General features: G+C 36.8%; 1 protein-coding gene across 1 annotated transcript; it reads left to right on the top strand.

The window, feature by feature from the left end:
• The first annotated feature begins 739 nt into the window (after positions 1 to 739).
• On the top strand, positions 740 to 18628 carry CALM2 (calmodulin 2). The gene is made up of 6 exons (XM_070734561.1): positions 740 to 983; positions 7166 to 7196; positions 13968 to 14111; positions 14212 to 14318; positions 14838 to 14973; positions 17999 to 18628. Exons 1-6 carry the CDS (start codon positions 981 to 983, stop codon positions 18025 to 18027), a joined length of 450 nt encoding a protein of 149 aa, XP_070590662.1. The 5' UTR covers positions 740 to 980; the 3' UTR covers positions 18028 to 18628.
• The last annotated feature ends 1382 nt before the right edge of the window (positions 18629 to 20010 follow it).

The following is a 20010-nucleotide window of genomic DNA, read 5'->3' as shown; positions in this document are numbered from 1 at the left end:
GCACTACGCATTTCGGCTCCACCTCCAGCCCGATCCTCAAACAAGAGGGTCTGCTTTTTACATGTTGCCCTCCGGGACTTTATGGCCGCTCACAATCTTCTATCCAGCAAAACCCCCCTTTTCCTCTTTTCCAAGGAAGGCTCACTCCTCTTTCCTCAGAGGCAAAGCTCCGGCCCGAGAACTTTCCATTCACCGCGAGAAGCCCTCCATTCGCGGCGCGCTTTACTGCGCCAGCGCCGTTTTTTCCGTCAAGACTCAAAAGGCGGCCTCCAACCGCCTACCGCTTAACACTCCCACTCGCCACCGCCCGTGCCCGCCCGCCCTCCCGCATCCGCATGGACTCCTCAATAGAGGGCGCACGGCTCCCGAGCCAGACTGTGCATGCCCGAGTGACGCATTGCAGGTACGAAGCCACCAATCGGAACAGCCTGTTCGTTGTTCACTCACTCACACGTTTTTTCCTTCGTCCATCTCCCTTCGCCGAGCTAAAAAGTCCCTCGTTAATAAATAAATAAATAAATAAACCCTCCTCGACCATTTTACTTTAAAAGAGTTAGTCTTTTCACGTTTCTTTTTAAAAAAAAAATCTTTAGGGAAAAAGAGCCTGTTCGTATGCATGAGACCAAAAAAAGAGAAAGAAATTAATTTGTGGCGAAGGAACGGAATACATTAGCGGGAGCGACGGTTGCGGAACCGGATCTCCTTTATTGCGCGCTTTTCATTTTCACTATATGGCGGGGGGGAGGGGGGAGAGGAAAAGGCGCGGATGGATCCGAAAGCTCAGTGAGGTGGTTTATGAGGCGCTGCCGGCAGGCGTGCTTCGTTCAGTGTGAGGTGAATCGCCGAGGCGTTTGGGGTTTTAGGAGCTCGAAGAGGCAGCAGACGGCGCGCCACTCCTGTCTTCTGTTGCCGAACGAGGCGGCGCCAGTCGTGATCCTTAACCTTGCAGTAATCGCCGCCAGGCCCGGCAAAAGCCAAAAATGGTTAGCAAATGGATTTGGAGGGCGAGAATCGGTCGGGGAGGAGGGTGGGCAACCGGGGGGGGGGGTGATTTGGCGTGACCGCGGTGGTTAGAAACAGGAGGAGGAACGGATTGCTTTGAAAAATGTCGCTTTTTAAAACCGATGAGGCGATGCGGGGACCCGGGTAAGCATCCGTGTGTGTGTATTTGGATTGTGTGTGTGTGTGGGTCGATCCTCTGGGAGGACACGGGATACATAGGGACCGGTGGGGAAAGCGAGCGAGCGCGCGCGCTGAGGTCCGATTTTTCTCGCGCGCGCTCGTGTCAACGTCCCTACTTCGGGCTTCAGAATTCAAACGGACGCTGGGCTCCTTTCCTCGGCGCCATGCTGGGAGCGGAGCATGTGTGTGCGGTGGGAGGAGGGAAAGAAACAGAAGGTCTGTGGTAAAAACTCTTTCCTTGTGAGGTTCGTTTAAGGCAGTGTTACCCAACCTTGGCAACTTGAAGAGATCTGGACTTCAACTCCCAGAATTCGCTGGCTGGGGAATTCTGGGAGTTGAAGTCCAGCTCTTCAAGTTGCCACGGTTGGGAAACACTGGTTTATTAAGGAAGGGGGTGTCCTGAGAACGCCGTTTGCGGTAGGGAGGGGGGGCGCGCGGGTAAAATTCCGTTGCCGTAGCAACCGAGTTGTCGCCGCTGCTCGTGCAAACGTTTGAGGCTTGGCGGGTGGGAGGCGGGAGTGATCAGAAATGTGACTAGGTGCCCCGGCTTGGGTTTTGTTTTTTGTTTTAATTGGCGCAGGGTGGAAATCGGGAGCAGTTTGGGGGATAGTTAAGCGGGGATCGGCTTTGCCAAAAAAGTAAATCACACCTGAAGCTTAAACCGCTTGGCGATTTATTTATTTATTTTTAAGGTGCAAAGTTTTCTGCTTTCCCTGAAAAGTAAGACTTTCATAACGTAAAAAAGATGCAGTCCTCGTCGCGGCCAAAAATTAATGGGTTAAAGCGTGGAGTTACGTTGAAATATTTGTGCCTGTGTGAAAGGGACTGTTTTCTTCCCTACTTGTAGGAATTAGAAGCTAAAACAAGAATCTCAGTAAATACGTCAGCAAAAAAAATGTAACGTTTCTGGGCCAGACCTTTTTTTGGGGGGGATAGGATGATTGAGTAAAAGGTGCAATTATGCTCTGAGGTTTCTAGGCAAGTGAAACCATATTAAGGAAGTTTGAGGAATGTTAAGTATGAGGAGAAATTATTCATCAGAATGTTGTATGGTTTGGATAGGGGCGCTTCATCAGGAAAAAAATACCATAATCTAAGGGAATACCCTTAAAATCATAATGCTAAGTTGCTGCAATTTTACTGTGCCTTCCATTCCAAAAACATATTATTTATTAGATTTGTATGCAGCTCCAAGGAGTGGCTCACAACAACAAAACAACAAAATATTGTGCTTAATATACTTTAACAAGTAATATGCTTAACTGGTAATGTAGTTTTATACCTATAAAGAAATGCTTGAAATTCAAAAGACTGGGAATTGAGCAAGGAAGTCCTAGCGCTAAATTTGAGTTCTAGATGTTGAAATAAATGTGGGTTTTTTCCTTACTTCACCTTTCAAAGTGAATTTTCTCTTGAGTGGAAGTAGTTGAGATGACTTTTTTTTAATATTAATGATACTAAATGATTTGTTTTCATATTAAAGCTGAATGAAAGTTTATCCAGGACAACAAACTTCTCAGTGGCCATAAAAAGTATAGAACCTCAGACCACAGGGATAAATTTAGATGTTCTTAACAGTATCAGGATTCTAATTTCTACATCCTCAGCAGCTAGACAGCCAATCGCTTCATTTTCTATTACCCTGCAGAACATTTCAAGTTGAGTTACAAATATTATGAATGTAAAACAATCTGAATGTAAATCTTTGTACTGTATAATTTTTTCCACTGAAATAATGGAGTATGAAGAAACTGAAGAATCTCAGGAATGCAGATTTTCTAACCAACTTGCAAACATTTGTTCAAGTAACCTATATACAGATTTCTACTTTTGCTTCATGACCTCAATGATAACTGCTCTTCAGAATAGCCCCATAAGATGTGATAGATTGCTTAAAACAATGCTTAGAATATAAATACTTGGTTGGAGTTTGGAAAAATCCCAGCTACCAGATCACATAGACTAAAAGCATGTTATGGTAACATGTAGGAATTTAACTTCCTTATCTGTAGCAGGGTTTATTTCTAGAGATTAGAAATATTAAATCCATTCTGTAGTGATTCCATATTCATGACACTTTGCATCTTAATTTAAATGAGTTAAATGGCCAATTGAAGACTCCATATTGAATAATTCTTAAAATTGCATTCAAATTAGAACTATTACTAAGTAGAGATATTTTTATATAATATATACTTGTATTATATATATTCATGGATACTAGACTTTTTGGAAGCATAACATTATTTATATTACAGGGATACATTATTTCATTTTCCATAATAGTTGTAAGATACGTTCTTTCCCCATGGGACTTTGAATTTAAGAGGTTTTAGCCTGTTTTTCACCTTTTTAGAATTTTTGAAATATTTCTTAAGTGTTTTCTATTACAGTTTGTAGATTTTTGGATGAAATTTCAGATTGTTGCTTTGTGTTCTAGGGGGAAATCAAGATCTCAACAGTTTCACCTGGGAATCTAGAATCTGTCATGAACATTTATCTGTAGGCCATAGTTCGGTTATGCCTCTATAGCAGGCCACAAGTGATTTCTTTTCCAGCAAAAAAGAATGAAGTACATGGTGTAAAAAGCCAATTTGAGTAATTGATAGCAATAGCTAATTCACTTCTAATGTCTATTATCAGTTTTTTGCTTGTTATATATTTGATAGAGCTATTCTTGAATAGATGGGTCATTTATCTAACATCAGTTTTACTATTTGTATTCTTTTTCATGTGCTCAGGCTTTGTAATAGCAATTATACTTTATTGAAAAGCCCACTGTCAGAATGCATATTTTTCAGTTACACATTTTTACATAGCCTGTGATATTTGATACCATGCAGTTGCATTATTTTTACATACTGCATTTAGATATCTTAGTTTAATTAAAGCTTTTAGGAGTAATTCAAAACAGTAAACATTTAATTTCCTTTCATCCTTCCATTGCTTTATTATAATCTTTTTTTAATGAAAAGAGTGACAAGAGTCAAAGAATAGACTCATTCTAATTGTGCATCTAGAATTTTCTGTTTTCTAGAATTCAAAAACTGGTAAACGAGAAATTCTTTAGGAAAGGGAAACAAGTTTTAATTCCTCACCACTGATAAATTGTAGCTGCTTTCATTAGATTTAAGTTTCCTAAAAGGCACTTTCCTATTGTAGAAATGAAGGGCAGAATATTTTAAATTACACAAGATTTTATTTTTCTTTAATTTTTGTATCCTCAAATCTCTTTGGGTGAGTCTTCTAACTCATAGAATGCATTTATGGGTGGTTGGGGGATGTAAAAATCTTCTACTGGGTAGTTCTATCAGCTGACAGCCAAAGCTGGATATCAACTATCAATTTTAGTGGCCTTCAGGAAATGACCTAAAGCTATGTTATTGAGGTGATAGTGGTGATGATGTTGTATAGTACTTAACAGTTTTCCCCCCAGATGTTTTACTTACTAGCATAACTTCATTTGCTTGTCTGCCCCCTTTAATTCAATAGGTATGGGTAAATGGGTAGTTTGATATCTGACATGGCCCTGGAAACCTTTTTGAAGGTTTGCAGCAGCTGTATCTTTCCAAAACTTCTGAATAGCTGTTTTTTAAAAGCTCCAACTTAAGTGAGTCTGCATTTATCCTTGTTCAGAGCTTCTACTGGTACTTCTGACAGAGTTGCAGTGTATGCACATGTAAGTGGAAAGTACCTTATAAAGTCCTTTAAAAGTGATTGAGCCATCCAGAGAATGCTGCTATTTGTTTTGAGGAAGAACTCTTTTCACAGTCCTTGTTTAACTTTACTTAATGGTTTATATTGCAGTTTATAAAGCCTTAATATGTGTAATAATTGTGTATTTATGGGAGTTGTAGTTGAAAACTTCAGAAATATATCCAATTGACTAACTTTGCATGATTTCAGCTCCAATCTGAGCTGAATTAGGGAGTGGATAAAATGATCAGTGTAGTCAGCTATATATAGTGCTCCAAGATTTGAAAAAAAGCTGCTTCTATTTTATGTCACTGGAATACCTAATTATTAAATCTAAAAGGATGTAACTATTAACTTACTGTTTAATTATAATAATTGATTACACAAAATAAAAATAAAATGTATTCTGAGTAAAATATATTGTAAACACAATAATATTAAAGCATGACTTTTAATTCATGAAGAAAGTTTCTGCATCATTTTCCCTTCCTAGTTATGATTTCCATATTTTCTTTTGTTATGCACACCCTGTAACTCAGAAGAACTTTCTTCTAAAGCCTTTTAATAAAGTAAAACTTGTTCAGATTCTATAAATATTTGTTGGAAGACTCAAAATATGGGCTTTTAGGAGTTATCTTTATTCTGCATTATCAAGACAGAATGAACATGTAATTAAATTTTCTCAACTTCAGTTGAAGTTTGTAAAAAAAAAAAAAGTTGATAGTCCTTAAAGATAAGATTGATCTTCGATTCAAGTAGATGTGATTAAAACAATCACATTTCATTGATGTTCCAGCCTCACACATTATTTTTCATCTCCATGTGATGCAGAAGACATTGTGAGAATCCTAAGAGCTATTTTCTACTTGCTTTTCTAGGCGTAATGTTTTAAATTTTCCACATTGATTTGCCCATTAGAGAACATTTGGAACGTACATTTCAGTCCTTGTATGTTAGGCATGTTATTGGTCATTTTAAGTAGGATTGGAATATACTGAACTGTTTATAAAGATAAATTACATCCAGACTCTTGTTTACAACCATTTGTTTCCAAACAAGCCCCCAAATGTTTAGATTTTTTTAACTTGAGCTGACAAATTTGCTGCAGGGTTTTATTTTAGTATGCTGAAAAGTTGTGTAAATTGATAATCTCTAAAGATGTTAAGTTAAAGTTACTTTCTTGATTCAGAAGGTGGAGTTCTTTAAAAGTCAGTGTACATTGACTAATGTACAGCAGAGTGCTATCTGGTAATTAAAGTTACCTTATTTGACCAGCTTGCTTATTTGTTTGTTCCTAGGTGGTGAAAGTGAATAGTTTCCTCATTATTTCAGGCGGATTGACTTGTTGCAAAATCATTTTTTTCTGATTTCATATGCATTTAGCTCATGCATTTTGTCAAATTGTGTAGTCTGGAAATCTGGGAGCTCTATTTAGAGCAGGGGTCCCCAAGACCTGGTCTATGGACTGGCGCAGGTCTGTGGCATGACAGAAAGTAGGCCATGCAAACAAGTGAAGCCCCATCCACTGGATGGAGGCAGTATGCAAAACCACACCCCCTCCAGTCTGTGAAAAAAACCCTTTCTGTGGAACTGGTTCGTGGTGCTCAAAGGTTGGGGGCCACTGGTTGAATAGAATGAAATTAAATTAATTAATACCCATTGAATTAGCTTTTGTAATTTAAAGCTATTTAATGGAAAAGGTAATAGAGGTAGTTAGTAAGTCTCAGTTTACTGTTGATCTGAGGGCACTGGCTGTATAGAACTTGTTTCCTTTTCTCTATATAAAGAATTCAGCTGGAGCCATCAGTTGACTAGAACTATTTTTTTTAATTTGCAGTAATTAGAAGACCTATGTCAAAGGTGTTGGGCTGTCTTTGTGGCTTGAAGCTGCGGCTTTTTGTCACGGTGAAGCTTCCCTAAGACATTTACTTGTCTTACTTAGCAACTAAATCAGCAGAAAATAGCACCACAATACTCTAGTAGTTTGCATTTGGTTTTCAATATTGTGCTGAAAAAGATATAGAGCAATTATTGCCTATTCCCTCCTTTCAAGGAACAGTACAGATCAAATACAACTACCTTTAAATGCCTACAGTTTGATTCTGGCTCTCTATTCTTTAAGTTTCTTTACTTTTTCATTTCCTCTTGGAGTGTTTGCTTTGTTTTCTGAATTATAAGCCTGAATGTAGAGCCTTGTGTATATTCTTCAAAAAAAAAAAAGGGAGAATGGTAAATATAAAACTAGTTTGCTAAGATATATTAATATCATTATGTTTACATATTCCAGGCTGATCAACTGACAGAAGAACAGATCGCAGGTGAGATGTCAGATTTATATTACTTATGGTGTCAATGTGTAATTTCCATAGATTTCATTAAAAGTATAATGCTAGAACTTGAATATTTTGTCTAGTAATTGGGTCATTTTTATTCATAACTGTCAACTTCAGCTACTATGTTTATAATTCTACCATATAGCTATAATTTAATTGCAGGAAATGCTTAAACTTGAAATATTACATTACCTGTATGCTTAAAGTGTGAAATGCATGGATTATATCAATTTTTTATATGATAACAATATATACCTATACTCCTTACACAGAACTTTTGAAGGAGCATATATTCTTTGTTACTTTCAGTTAAATAAGGTGCATAAAATTTTGTATTTGGATGTGTATGTCTGGGTTATATTCCTTGAGAAGAAAAACAGTATTTTGCAAATGCCATTTCTATAGATTCTTATTCAATTTGCTCAGAGTGACCATAAATCTACTCTCTTTAAACAAATTTTAATGTGGATGTTTGATATGCTAGAGAGAAGAGAAATAGGCAGGAATAAGATCTTCCTGTTTGCAAATCTCAGAAGGTTTATCCAGAAATATATTTATGGATCACAGTTATGTGTAATTCCATATTTACACCTCATCTTATATTTGTTCCTTAGTTTAACATTTTAAAGGAATTGCTAAAATAATAAAACAGAATAATGCGCTTTCAAAGCATATTATATTTTCTGTTAGAATGTTTATTATATCAAAGAGATAACATTAATCTATTGCAATCCAATTAAGCATTTAGTTTGGTCCTCTATGTAGCTGAAATGGAATCAACATTAAAGAAAGAAAATTAGGAAGGATCTGCCCTAATTGACCAAATGGTTAAAAGTGATTCTTGTAATGTCGTCTTAATTTAGTAGATTTAGCTGGTCTAGTTATATTTTCTGATTTTCTTAGGTAGGCTGACAGAAATTTGATGGATAGCTAGACCCTAACCAGAGTTATGGCATTAAAATCAATAAATTATCACATGTTAAAACTTCTTACAAATATCCCAAGATAGTGCAAACCTAAGTAGATAGACATTAAAATTGTGTATAAATAATATTAATTTAGATTAAAAAAACTACCCAGCTGTGTATTAAATAAAGTTTATAAGATGTTGAGTAAAACTGCTATTGTCCTAGTTTTCTCTCACCAGGTAAAATGTGCTTGCTTTCTTATTCCAGAGTAGCTCTGAACTAGGAAAACTATTTGACATAAAAAGATGATCAGGTTCTGAGAGTTATATTCACATTTGACATCCTACCTAGTTGTGTAGAATATTAGACATTTCCTCCATAGAAATATTTTCTACTAGTCTTTTCAGAAACCCATAGTTTTTGTTGGCACATCATAGGAAGGTCTTATTCTGACATCTGTTTAATTCATAGGCAATAATGAAAGATTACCTGATAAAAGTTCCAATCCTGTAACAAGGCTCTGCTTTTTTATCTCAAAGAGGCAGAGTCCAATTAGAAGATAGCCTGTGAGATATGCAAAATGGTGGAATAGCCTGCATTCTCACCATACTCCAGATTTATGCTTCAGATTGCATAGCAGCCAAGTAAAAGTCAATATCAGATTCCATTGTCATGGAAACAAGTGTGATGATGCTCTTTTCATTTCATTAGGATTTTTATTTTATTTTAAAAACTAGTCTTGTTGAAGCTTTTGTAGATATACAACATGACATAGGAATCGTTTTCATTTACTCAAATTTTGGCTTACATATTGAAGCAATAATCTTTTACAGGTGGTTGTCGACTTGCAATCATGTGAGAGGTCAAAATTTCCACTGCTAAATAAGGCAATTATTAAGTGAATTCTGACCATTTTACGAACTGTTCACCACAATTGTTAAATGAACCATGTGATAATTAAGTGAATCTGACTTTCCCCATTGACTTTGTCAGAAGCCAGCTGGGAAGGTTACAAATGGTGATCACATGGCCCAGGACAATGCAACTGTCACAAATACATGCCATTTGCCAACCACTCAAATTTTGATCACATGACCATGGAGATAGGCAACCATTATAAACGTGAAAACTGATCATAAGTCTCTTTTTTCAATGGTCACTAAACAAATGATAAGGATTACCTGTATACAGAATTATAGGATCATGCAGGAATAAGTAACAGCATAGCAATAATATATACAAACCCAAGGTAAGTTGGGGAAGTAATATTCAGCTAATAAAGCAATCTTTTGATGCATCCTTTACAGAGAGATTGATGATGCAATATAAAATTGCTTCTAGTATTTTTAATGGATATATTTAAAGTTAGCTTATTGTTACCAGTTCCTTCCTTGAAAATATTTTTTTCTCAGGGAATTTTTTTCACTATTCTGTTCTTTATGTATAGTTTTTTATGTAAATGAAAAAGTAATATTTAAACATTGAACAAATTGTAGTAATATACCAAAACTGGTTATATCCACATCTATATGATATTTTGGAGAGTTAAACAATGTTGAAGTTATAGGAAAGGATTACCATTGATTCAACTTTAAAAAGACTTTAAATTACTCTGGTATCTTTCTTTGTCTAAATGTAGTTCTAGTTTGTGTGCGTGTGTGCGCGCGCGCACACGTGTGTGTTCTTTGAGGCCCCATTTTGGAATCTTGCCTACATATATACATACATTTATATTATAATATATTATTGCCTTTTTGGAATAACATGCAAAGCCCAAAAAGGAATTAGAAATAGAAAACTAAAGTAATGAAAGGTGTGATACAAGAAAAAACAAACAAATGTCTAATTTATTCTATTCCTCTTGGGTTTGTTTCTGCTTTTCTATTTTTGCTCTCCTATATTGATAGTTAGCTTTCTATTTTATATTTTTCTCCTCTTTTAAAGGACACATCTCTAACCAACTCTCCCTCAACACATCTACTCTTCATATATTTGTTTTGCTATTTGAATCTTATTCATTTCATGTGAATACTTTCAAAACTAGAATGTATTCTATGTACATTCATTCCATATGTATTGACCCTATTACTTGATGGTTAACCAGTTCCTTGTTAAACTCTGTACTGTAGAGCATAATTGAAGAAGCAACCATTAGATAAATTTCATATGTTTTAAAGCAAAAGTTAAAAGTTAAAACTTGTTGTGAGCCGCCCCGAGTCTTCGGAGAGGGGCGGCATACAAGTCCAACTAATAAATAATAAATAAATAAATAAATAAGAAGATAAAGTCCTCTATTATGAGTGAATTTTTCCAAAGAAAAGTCTATTTGAAAATTTGAATCTCTTCTTCCTAGGCCTTCTGCTATCCAGACTGAGCTACTATTTACTAGATAAACCATTAACAAACTTTCCCATCTTTTTATTTTTTAATATCTAAAGGTTCTTATGTTTCTTTTTGAATCTCTAGAGCACCTTTTGCTTTCCCACTGTGTTCACTTTACAGGGATATTAGGCAAGTTCTCGATTTAAGAACAGTTGAGCCAAAATTTCCATTGCTAAGTTAAGTGAGTTTTACCCCATTTTTAACCTTTTTTTTTTATCAAGGTTGCAGTTAATTACTGCAGTTGTTAAGTTAGTAATATGATTGTTAAGTGAATCTGGCATCCCCATTGACTTTCCTTGTCAGAATGTTGCAAAAGGTGACCAGATAATCCTGCGACCCTTCAAGTGTCATAAGTATTTGTCACTTACCAAGCTCCCAAGTTTTGGTCATGTGATCCTGGGGGTGCTGAAAAGTTTGTACCAAGTGTGAAAAAGCATTATAACTCATTTTTTTCAGTGCCATTGTAACTTTATACAGTTACAACTAAGTTTAAGTCGAGGACTACCTGCAGTCAGCTCTTCCTTCAATACAATAAATAGCAGCTTGCATTTATGCATAACAATTTATATCATATATATTTTAGTGGATTCACTTCTGGTTCAACTTCTGGTCCAGTATATATTTCATCACAGTTCTAAATCTTCTAAACTCTTAATTTTCTTACATGAGTAAATATAACAACAACTTTTTTCACATTCATACATTTCACTGGCTTCCTGGAACTTCATTGGTTTACTCAAAATAGTTTGTTTTATAGCAGGGTTGTCAAACTCGATTTCGTTGAGGGCAACATTAGGGTTGTGTTTATATCAGGGAGCTGGGGTAGACGTGGCCAGCTCAACGGCATTTGTGTCAGAGGCTCCTGTGGTGGCCTGAACATTCTGCCAGCGAAAACAGACTCCTAAGCTCTGTTTTTATTTATTATTTATTTATTAGATTTGTATGCTGCCATTCTCCGAAAACTCAGGGTGGCTCACAGAGCTGTCCTTGACAACCTCCTGCAACCCTCTGCCAACGAAAACGGTCTTGGGGGGCCACCCGCAATCCTTCCAAGCTCAGTTTTCACTGGCAGAGGTACCGTAGGCCAGTCCTTCAATGTTTCCAGGGTAGCCCCGCAGGCCAGATCTAAGCAACTTGCAGGCCGGATCCGGCCCCTGGGCTTTGTGTCCTATAGCTTTTGTCCTTGCTTTAATCAGATTGTTGAGACATTCTATAGTTTTAAATAATTCCTATTGAAAATGGGGACATTTTATGTTCTGGAGAGAGAATTATAATAATACAAACATCAGACACAAAGAGTTAAGCCTCCATGCCATGATAAATTAACTAATGTTTGGAAATATTAAAAAGGGAATGTGTGGATAAGTGGTAATCAAGGAAGTAAATTTCACTTTCAGAGCAGGAGGAACTATGATCCTATATATCAGTGGTTCTCAACTTGGGGATTGGGACCTCTTTTGGGCCGAACAACTATTTCACAGGCCTAAGACCATGAAAAAGACAAATTTCTCATGGTGTTAGGAACTAAAGCTTCTATTCTAGCTCCTTGGAACATATTTTTACAATCAAACTTTTATAGTGGGGTTGTCCCTCTGACCTTCCTGCCAATCAGCTTAAAACTCTTTTGGGAGAATTGGTGCTGGTTATGGTTGATCATCACAACGTGAGGAACTGTATGAAAGAGTCGTGGCATTAGAAAGGTTGAGAACCACTGCTATATATAGATAATTTAACTACAAAAATCAATTTTGGTTACATATTGTTTTTCCCTGACAACAGTGTAACAGACAAATGGTATTAGTGGTAACTTAAAACCAATTAGGCAATAATTCACTGTACCAATTTTGGCTAGGTATTATAATATGTCCTAAAGCTAAATAAGGCTTAAATGTAATTGATCCAATAAGAGGTGTATTAATTGGATTAATATTAGAACGTGTTCATCCAACTAGTAAGCTTTAGAAATGTTGTAAAGCACTTGAACAGTAACCACAATACTGTACTTTGAATGGGGAAATATGAGGCTATTCCAAAGATATTTCCTAAGTTAGAATTTAAAAACTTAAGTTAAAAGGGATAGTCAGGATGGAGAAAACAAAATTCTGTGAAACTTGTGGTTTGAATTGACTCAAGAATTCAATGACTAAAAAACCATAAATAATTGCAGAATCTTATTTCGTTGCTTCCACTTTCCATGATGAAATTTTTTTTGAAACAAGCTGAAACTTTATTAAAATAAATCCGTATTCTTCAGCCTTGGCAACTTTTTAGTTTTCTGGATGTCAACATCCAAAACTCTCCCGTATGCCATGCTGGCAGGGAAATTCTGGGAATTGGTCCAGATACCTTAAAAGTTGCTAACTTTGAGAATCACCACCATATTTTTTTTAAGGATTTGACTTTTTTATGTTGTGTGTTGTGAGATTTAGAAGATTTTTATGTATTTATTAAATAATAAACAAATTTATGTACCTGCCTAGTTGCTGCTGCTGCTGCTGCTTCTTCTTCTTCTTCTTCTTCTTCTTCTTCTTCTTCTTCTTATTATTATTATTATTATTATTATTATTATTATTATTATTATTATTATTATTATTAGATTTGTATGCCGCCCTTCTCCAGACACTTGGGGCAGCTCAGAAATCTAATAAATAATTTTATTTATTAGATATTTATTAGAATAGGAGATTCCAGCGTAATCACACGTAGGCGACACTACAGTAGATTCTATTTTAGCATCAATTTTTTTCTCAGTGCCCTAAAACAAAAAGGTCCAAAGGAGGGAACATGAGAAGTTAGATAAGAGTATAAACGATATCTGGGAACTTCAAAAGAAAGAGAAGTGATATACTAATCTCCATTGTGGAAGTAGCTTCCATATCAAATGACAAGGATTTTTTCAACTAATGGTGATGAAGGGATTTCACATTTCCAAAAGAAAAGTACTTTCCTTTGGAACTGGTGCATGTTTTTTTAATACCTTTTCTTTTCCTGCAACTGGTTGAGAAAAGGTAGGAAAACACTCATGTAATTCTTAGAATCACATTAATCTTAATGATGGTTTTGTGGTCTTAGCCATATAGCTTTCTTGGCAAAAGTACAAAAATAACCTCTTCTCAATTATTTTGTTATGTTTAATTTCAATTTGATATTGCATGGTGGTTTTTGTTTCCATACTATCCAGGATGTTTTCAAGTTTAGCCAAGATTGTTTAATTACTTTCAAAATTTTTTAAAAAGTTGGTTAGTTGATGTATCAGAGTTTTGTTATGGAGATTAATTATATAAATTTTGAAAATATTAGGCACACAGTATCCTATTGAAAGTATGTGTTTTACTCTGATGTAATGTGCTTGAACTTATTCATTGTCTTATCTTTTACATTGGCTTTTGAGCAATTGAATTAAAATTTAAATAAAAATAAGTTGAATGGTTTGCATATATAAATTGTCTGCTGTTTTATGTTACAGAATTCAAGGAAGCCTTTTCACTATTTGACAAAGATGGAGATGGCACAATAACAACAAAAGAATTGGGGACAGTGATGAGGTCACTTGGTCAGAATCCCACAGAAGCAGAATTACAGGATATGATCAATGAAGTAGATGCTGATGGTAAGTTTTATTTAAAATAATTCAGTAGTTAAAATTAAATCACCATTAATATCTAGATATAACTGAAAGAAATTTTATTAATATATATATTATTTTCCAGGTAATGGCACAATTGACTTCCCAGAATTTTTGACAATGATGGCAAGAAAAATGAAGGACACAGACAGTGAGGAAGAAATTAGAGAAGCATTCCGTGTATTTGATAAGGTATTCCAGATATTTTGATAAGTTTTCAAAGTACTGTGTGCTTTAAACCAAGGGAAACTTCCACTTTGATAAGAACAAGTAATGTACTCACCAGTGAGCAACGATGCATAATTTTCAGGGAATTACATTTGACTTTTAATGCAAGCCTTCCTAATTTGCTGGGAATCTGTTCTATAACATTTTAGAAGAGTTGGTGCTACCAATAATGAACTTTTTTTTCATTCCTACCATCCAATTAAAGTTTGTAACTCATGTCAGATAATGTCAGTTAAATAGTTTGGTCTGTAATATAGTCTAAAAACAAAAGATTTTCCAGGTATGCATATGTACAAAATACTGTACATTGAACAATAATTAACTGTCTTATTAACTTTCTCCACTGTTCTTTGCAGTGCTAATTGTCCTCGTCTGTACCTAATTTTTAACCTCCTTTAGTAGAAGCAAGTTATTTCTGAGTGATTGTTAAAATATGAGTTTAAAACAATAATATAATAAAAGTGACCATCAAATATTTTCCAGGATGGTAATGGTTATATTAGTGCTGCAGAACTTCGCCATGTGATGACAAATCTTGGAGAGAAGTTAACAGATGAAGAAGTTGATGAGATGATTAGAGAAGCAGATATTGATGGAGATGGTCAAGTAAACTATGAAGGTAAAATTATAGTTTTTTGTAGCATAAATTGTCTTGAATCTGCTAGCAAACAGTCAAAACCACTGTCCTAAAACACACCTGCATAATTAAGTTCAAATAAGTGAAAAAAGGCTTCTGTTTAAAAGCAGTAAAAACACTTTCTTTTCTGTTGGCTAGAGCAGTGTTTCCCAACCTTTTTTGAGCCGCGGCACATTATTCACATTTACAAAATCCTGGGGAACGTTGAGCGGGTGGGGGGGGAAGTTTGGACAAAAAAAATCTCTCTCTTCCTCCCTTTCGCTCTATTTCTCTCTCTCTCCCTTCCTTCCTCTTTCTTTCCCCCTCTCTCCATCTCTCTTTGTTTCTCCCTTCCTTCCTCTCTTTTTTGCCCTCCTTCTCTCTCCCTCCTTCCCTCCCTCTGTCTTTCCCTCACCCTCCTTCCCCCTCTTTCTCTCTCTCTTGCTTTCTCTCTCTCTCTTGCTGTCTTTCTCTCTCTCCCCCTCTTTCTCCCTCTCTCTTTTTTGCTTTCTCTCTTTCTCTCCCTCTCTTTCTCCCCCCCTCTCCCTCTCTTTCTCTCCCTCTCTTGCTATCTCTTTCTTTCTCTTTCCCTCACCCTCCTTCCCCCTCTTTCTCTCTCTCTTGCTTTCTCTCTCTCTCTTGCTGTCTTTCTCTCTCTATCCCTCTCTCTTTCTCTCCCTCTCTTGCTATCTCTTTCTGTCTCTTCCTCTCTTCCCTCTCTCCCTCTCTCTTTCTCTCTCTGCCCCCTCTCTCCCTCTCCTTCTCTCCCCCCTCTCTCTTTCTCTCCCCCCTCTCTCTTTCTCTCCCTCTCTTGCTATCTTTTTTTCTCCCTTCTCTCTTTCTCTCAGCAGAGGCATTGGGCAGTAGCCATGGGGCGACGGCAGGGTGATCAGCTGTGAGGCGGAGCTCCAGAACGGAGGCACCGACGGCGGGGGCTAGACATGTTGCTAGACACCGTACATGCTGGCGTTGCGCTGGGCATGGACGTGGGGCTGCAGCCTCCGTCCCAGCCCCGCCAGCAGGCAAGTGCCAGCCACGCAATTCCAGCATGTCCAGCCGCCGCCATCGGTGCCTCTGTTCCGGAGCTCCGCCTCACAGCTGATCACCCTGCCGTCGCCCCACGGCTACTGCCCAATGCCGCTGCTGAGAGAAAGAGAGAGGGAGAGAGGGGGGAGAGAAAAAGATAGCAAGAGAGGGAGAGAGAGAGGGACCACCCTGCCACCGCCCCACGGCTACAGCAACATGTCCAGCCCCCGGCGGTCGGTGCCTCCGTTGCGGAGCTCCGCCTCACAGCTGACCACCCTGGCGCCGCCCCACAGCTACTGCCGGCTGCCACTGTCACCGCCATCACCCTCCCGCTGTGCGCCCTGCTGCCGCTGCCCTCCCACCAGGCCCCAAAGCTCACCTGCTGCCGTCGCCAGGGAAGCTCCAGCCGGGCGGGGCGCTGCAGCTGCTTGAAAACGTGGAAGGCGCAAAGAAGGAAGCTCAGCTTCTGGTCTCACAACTTTTTGCTCTTCGCAAAAAGTTGCAAGACCAGAAGCTGAGCTTCTTTCTTCGCGGCACACCTGACCATGTCTCGCGGCACACCAGTGTGCCGCGGCACACCGGTTGGGAAACACTGGGCTAGAGGATGTGCATTTTGTATTTATTTATTTTTTGCATTTGCCAGTCTAAAAAACGCAGTAAAACTATTTGCAATGTGCAGTTTCTCCTTTTGAGAGCTCGCATTAAAAATGGAGAGGGGAATACAAAGGAATAGCATTATTAAGAATCCAACTAATCTAACTTTTTTCTCATAACACATAATTTCAAAGTAGCAATAAATTAGTTGCCAATCAGGTAAAATGTCTTTTTCTAGCATCTGGCTAATCAAATAAAAATGTTAGTATTCTCATGCCCCCAATGTGATATCACAAGATTGACACCATATTATTTTCTCTTTAGAAACAGCTACAAACGGATTATCTTCAACAATAATAGTTGGAGTAAATCATGTCTTTGTGCCAAATATATCTGCAAGGGTCAATGTAAAGTTTTAACTGGAACTAAACCAGAAAAGTGCTATTTGTAGGCCTTATAGTTCTTTTTTACTTGCTTATGATCTTTCAAAAACCTTGTTATAAATATTGAAGTGCATGTTTATTTGACAAGAAATAACATTACAACTTTGATCTGATCAAAAGTATTAGTTTTTATTTGATATGAGACACAAGGTATACCACCAGGGCTTGCAGTGTATCAGCAAGGATTCTGGCAGCCAGTTATTAGCACTATTAAAGAGGTTGGTTTCTTTCTCTGCTTACAATTAATGCTTGAACAAAGACATTTGAGGTAAATTATAGGTTTTATACTGAGGGGCTAAATTGTATTTAGGTCTTTGCTCAAGCAAAACTGCTCATTTTGTAGCAGTTTTTGTTAAATTGGTTATAGATCTGTAGAAAATAGATCGCAACCATGAAGGTGGTCTATCTAATACTTTCTTATTTAAATTAAAACATTTGTAGTGCTGCAGTTTATCTGATACTATGACAATCCTCTTAATTTATTTAACTCTATTAACAAATTTTCCATATTTCACTCAATATTCGGTTTGCTCTTTCTCTTTAATTGCCAGTCTTAACCTATTCATTTCTACACATTGTAATATTTTCCTAATCACATTCTCTCTGTAGGAACCTCTTCACTTTTCCAATTTTGTGCAAATACAATTCTAGCTGCAGTTATTGCATCACAATATTGTTGAACAACTGACTTGTTGCTTTTTGTGTGAATTCTTCATTAGAAAGAATGACTAATACTAATTAAATGAATGAAACATTATTAAAAATTATTTAGAAATAATAGCTTTCTAAAGATAACCTACTCTTAAAATCTATAAATGATGAGAATCATTGTACAAATATTATACAGGAAACAAGATGGTAGTCTAAAACTGACATAAATTTATTGGCTAAAATGGCAGATCGCCTGCTTTTTATTTGAAGATTTACAGAGATACTTGAATGACATTATCTTTTTTCTTCTACAGAGTTTGTACAAATGATGACAGCAAAGTGAAGACACTGCACAGAACGTGTTAAATTTCTTGTACAAATTGTTTATTTGCCTTTTTTTCTCTGTTTGTAACTTATCTGTAAAAGGTTTTCCCCTTCTGTTGAGAGAGATGCATGTATAGTAACAAACTCATTCCTCCATGTTTTCCTCTTTATCTGTCATCCTGATATTTTGGGAAAATGATCAAAGTAACAAATGTTTGCATGTGGCTTACTCTGGATATTTAAGCCCTTCCACACTTCTAAAGTTAGATGGTGTTGGTTAAATGAGGGATCATCTAGGTTATGCCTGTTGAAATTAGTTATTTTAGGAAATTTAGCATGTTGTTGAAATGTAGTCTTAATTCTGTGGACTATGGACAGTCAACAATATGGAACTTTAAAAAGTTTGCACTATTGCAAAACGGGTGTATTATCCAGGTACTCGTACACTATTTTTTGTACTCCTGGTCATGTACCAGAAGACATTTTTCTTCTATAGTTACTATGCTTTTAAAAACTTTTGTTCAGCCACTTATTTTAAAAAGAATCCGCTTATGGCACAACTTGCCTCAAATCCATTCCAAGTTGTATATTTGTTTTCCAATAAAAAAATAATTAACTCACATTGTCTAAATCTTTTTTTGAATTCTTATACATTGTTTTTTAATATATCTCTGAAATTAGTCCTTGTATCTTTTAGACTCTAAATGAAGGCTGTGTTTAGGCATAGCAAAAGTAGCAACTTTTGCCTTCTAGCTTGAACTTTGTTAAATTCTATTTAGCATGGCATATAGCAAGGCATGACAGGGTTTCAAAACAAAATATGTGGGAGACATGGGCTGTGCAGGAATGAGATTTGAAGGTGAAAGATAATTTGAAGTGTGCGTGAGCATACATGTTGCAACTATTATCATTCCCTTAAATGCATGAAAGATAGGAATTTCAGGCAGGTAATGGGGCCCCTGAATCACCTATTTCCCTTTCAAATTTAGAAATCTGCACAGTGAATACAGATAATATCAACAGTACTGTGCAAACATTTTAGGCAGTTGTGTAAAAATGCTGTAAATAAGAATGCTTTCAAAAGTGTATTTTAATTGGTTTATTTTGATCAATTTACAAAATGCAAAAAGTGAGCAAATTGAAGAAAAATATAAATTAAAGGAATATTTGAAGTGACTATCTTTTGGTTCAAACCAGCATCAATTTTTACACTTGCACACATCCCAAAATCAGGGATTTGGGGAGGATTAGCAGATTAACCAATTATACCAAGCAGGTGCTAATGATCAACAATTCCATTTGTAGATTGAAACATAGCCATTACCTTAAACAAAAAACTGTAAGAGGCTTAAAAGTGGATGAGGAACAGCCAAATTCTACTGAGGTTGTGGAGGACAGTCATGACAAATTTGAGCACAGAAACGAGAGACACGGTAGTTGTATCTGCCAGGCAAAGACTGCAAAACAAAGTTTCAAGGTCTTTTGAAGAAGCACAAAGAATCGGACAGCACTGACCATAGATGCAGTGGTCAGCCAAGAAAACAATGCAGCAGATGAAAGATAACAACAGGCTTACTTCCCTTTGACATTGGAAGATGTCCACAGTGCCATCAGCATAGAACTGCAGAAATCAAATGGGACACCCATCTGGCCAGAAGTCTTTGTAGAAGAATTGTTAGAAAAAAGCCATGCGTCCAAAGTAGAAATGCGACTAAAACAACTGAACTCCGAAGGGAAATCAGAATGCATAAAAATAGCAGCAGGTTCTCTGGATTGGAGTTAAAATTTGAAAGATGTTGCCGTAACAGGAGGCTATTCACTGAAGAGCTTGAGAGCAGCACAATAAATCGGCAGGCAACAATGAAGGATGTTGCAGTTCCTTGCACATTTGAAGCTGCATTTCTGCAAACGGAGTTGTGGATTTACTCAGGATTGATGGTGTCAAAGTTGAGAAATACTGTATATTGTATTTTTTTAGAATATAAGACACCTTTTTCCCTCC

Source organism: Erythrolamprus reginae, chromosome 1 (assembly GCF_031021105.1).
Source record: "Erythrolamprus reginae isolate rEryReg1 chromosome 1, rEryReg1.hap1, whole genome shotgun sequence".
NCBI lineage: Eukaryota > Metazoa > Chordata > Lepidosauria > Squamata > Dipsadidae > Erythrolamprus > Erythrolamprus reginae.
The sequence above is the reverse complement of the archived record's forward strand: the minus strand, read 5'-3'. Positions and strand labels throughout refer to the sequence as shown.

Coding starts and splice junctions, on each gene's coding strand:
- CALM2 (XM_070734561.1), top strand. Junction 7,197..13,967: donor GACAGAAGAACAGATCGCAG/GTGAGATGTCAG, acceptor TTTATGTTACAG/AATTCAAGGAAGCCTTTTCA. Junction 14,974..17,998: donor TGGTCAAGTAAACTATGAAG/GTAAAATTATAG, acceptor TTTCTTCTACAG/AGTTTGTACAAATGATGACA.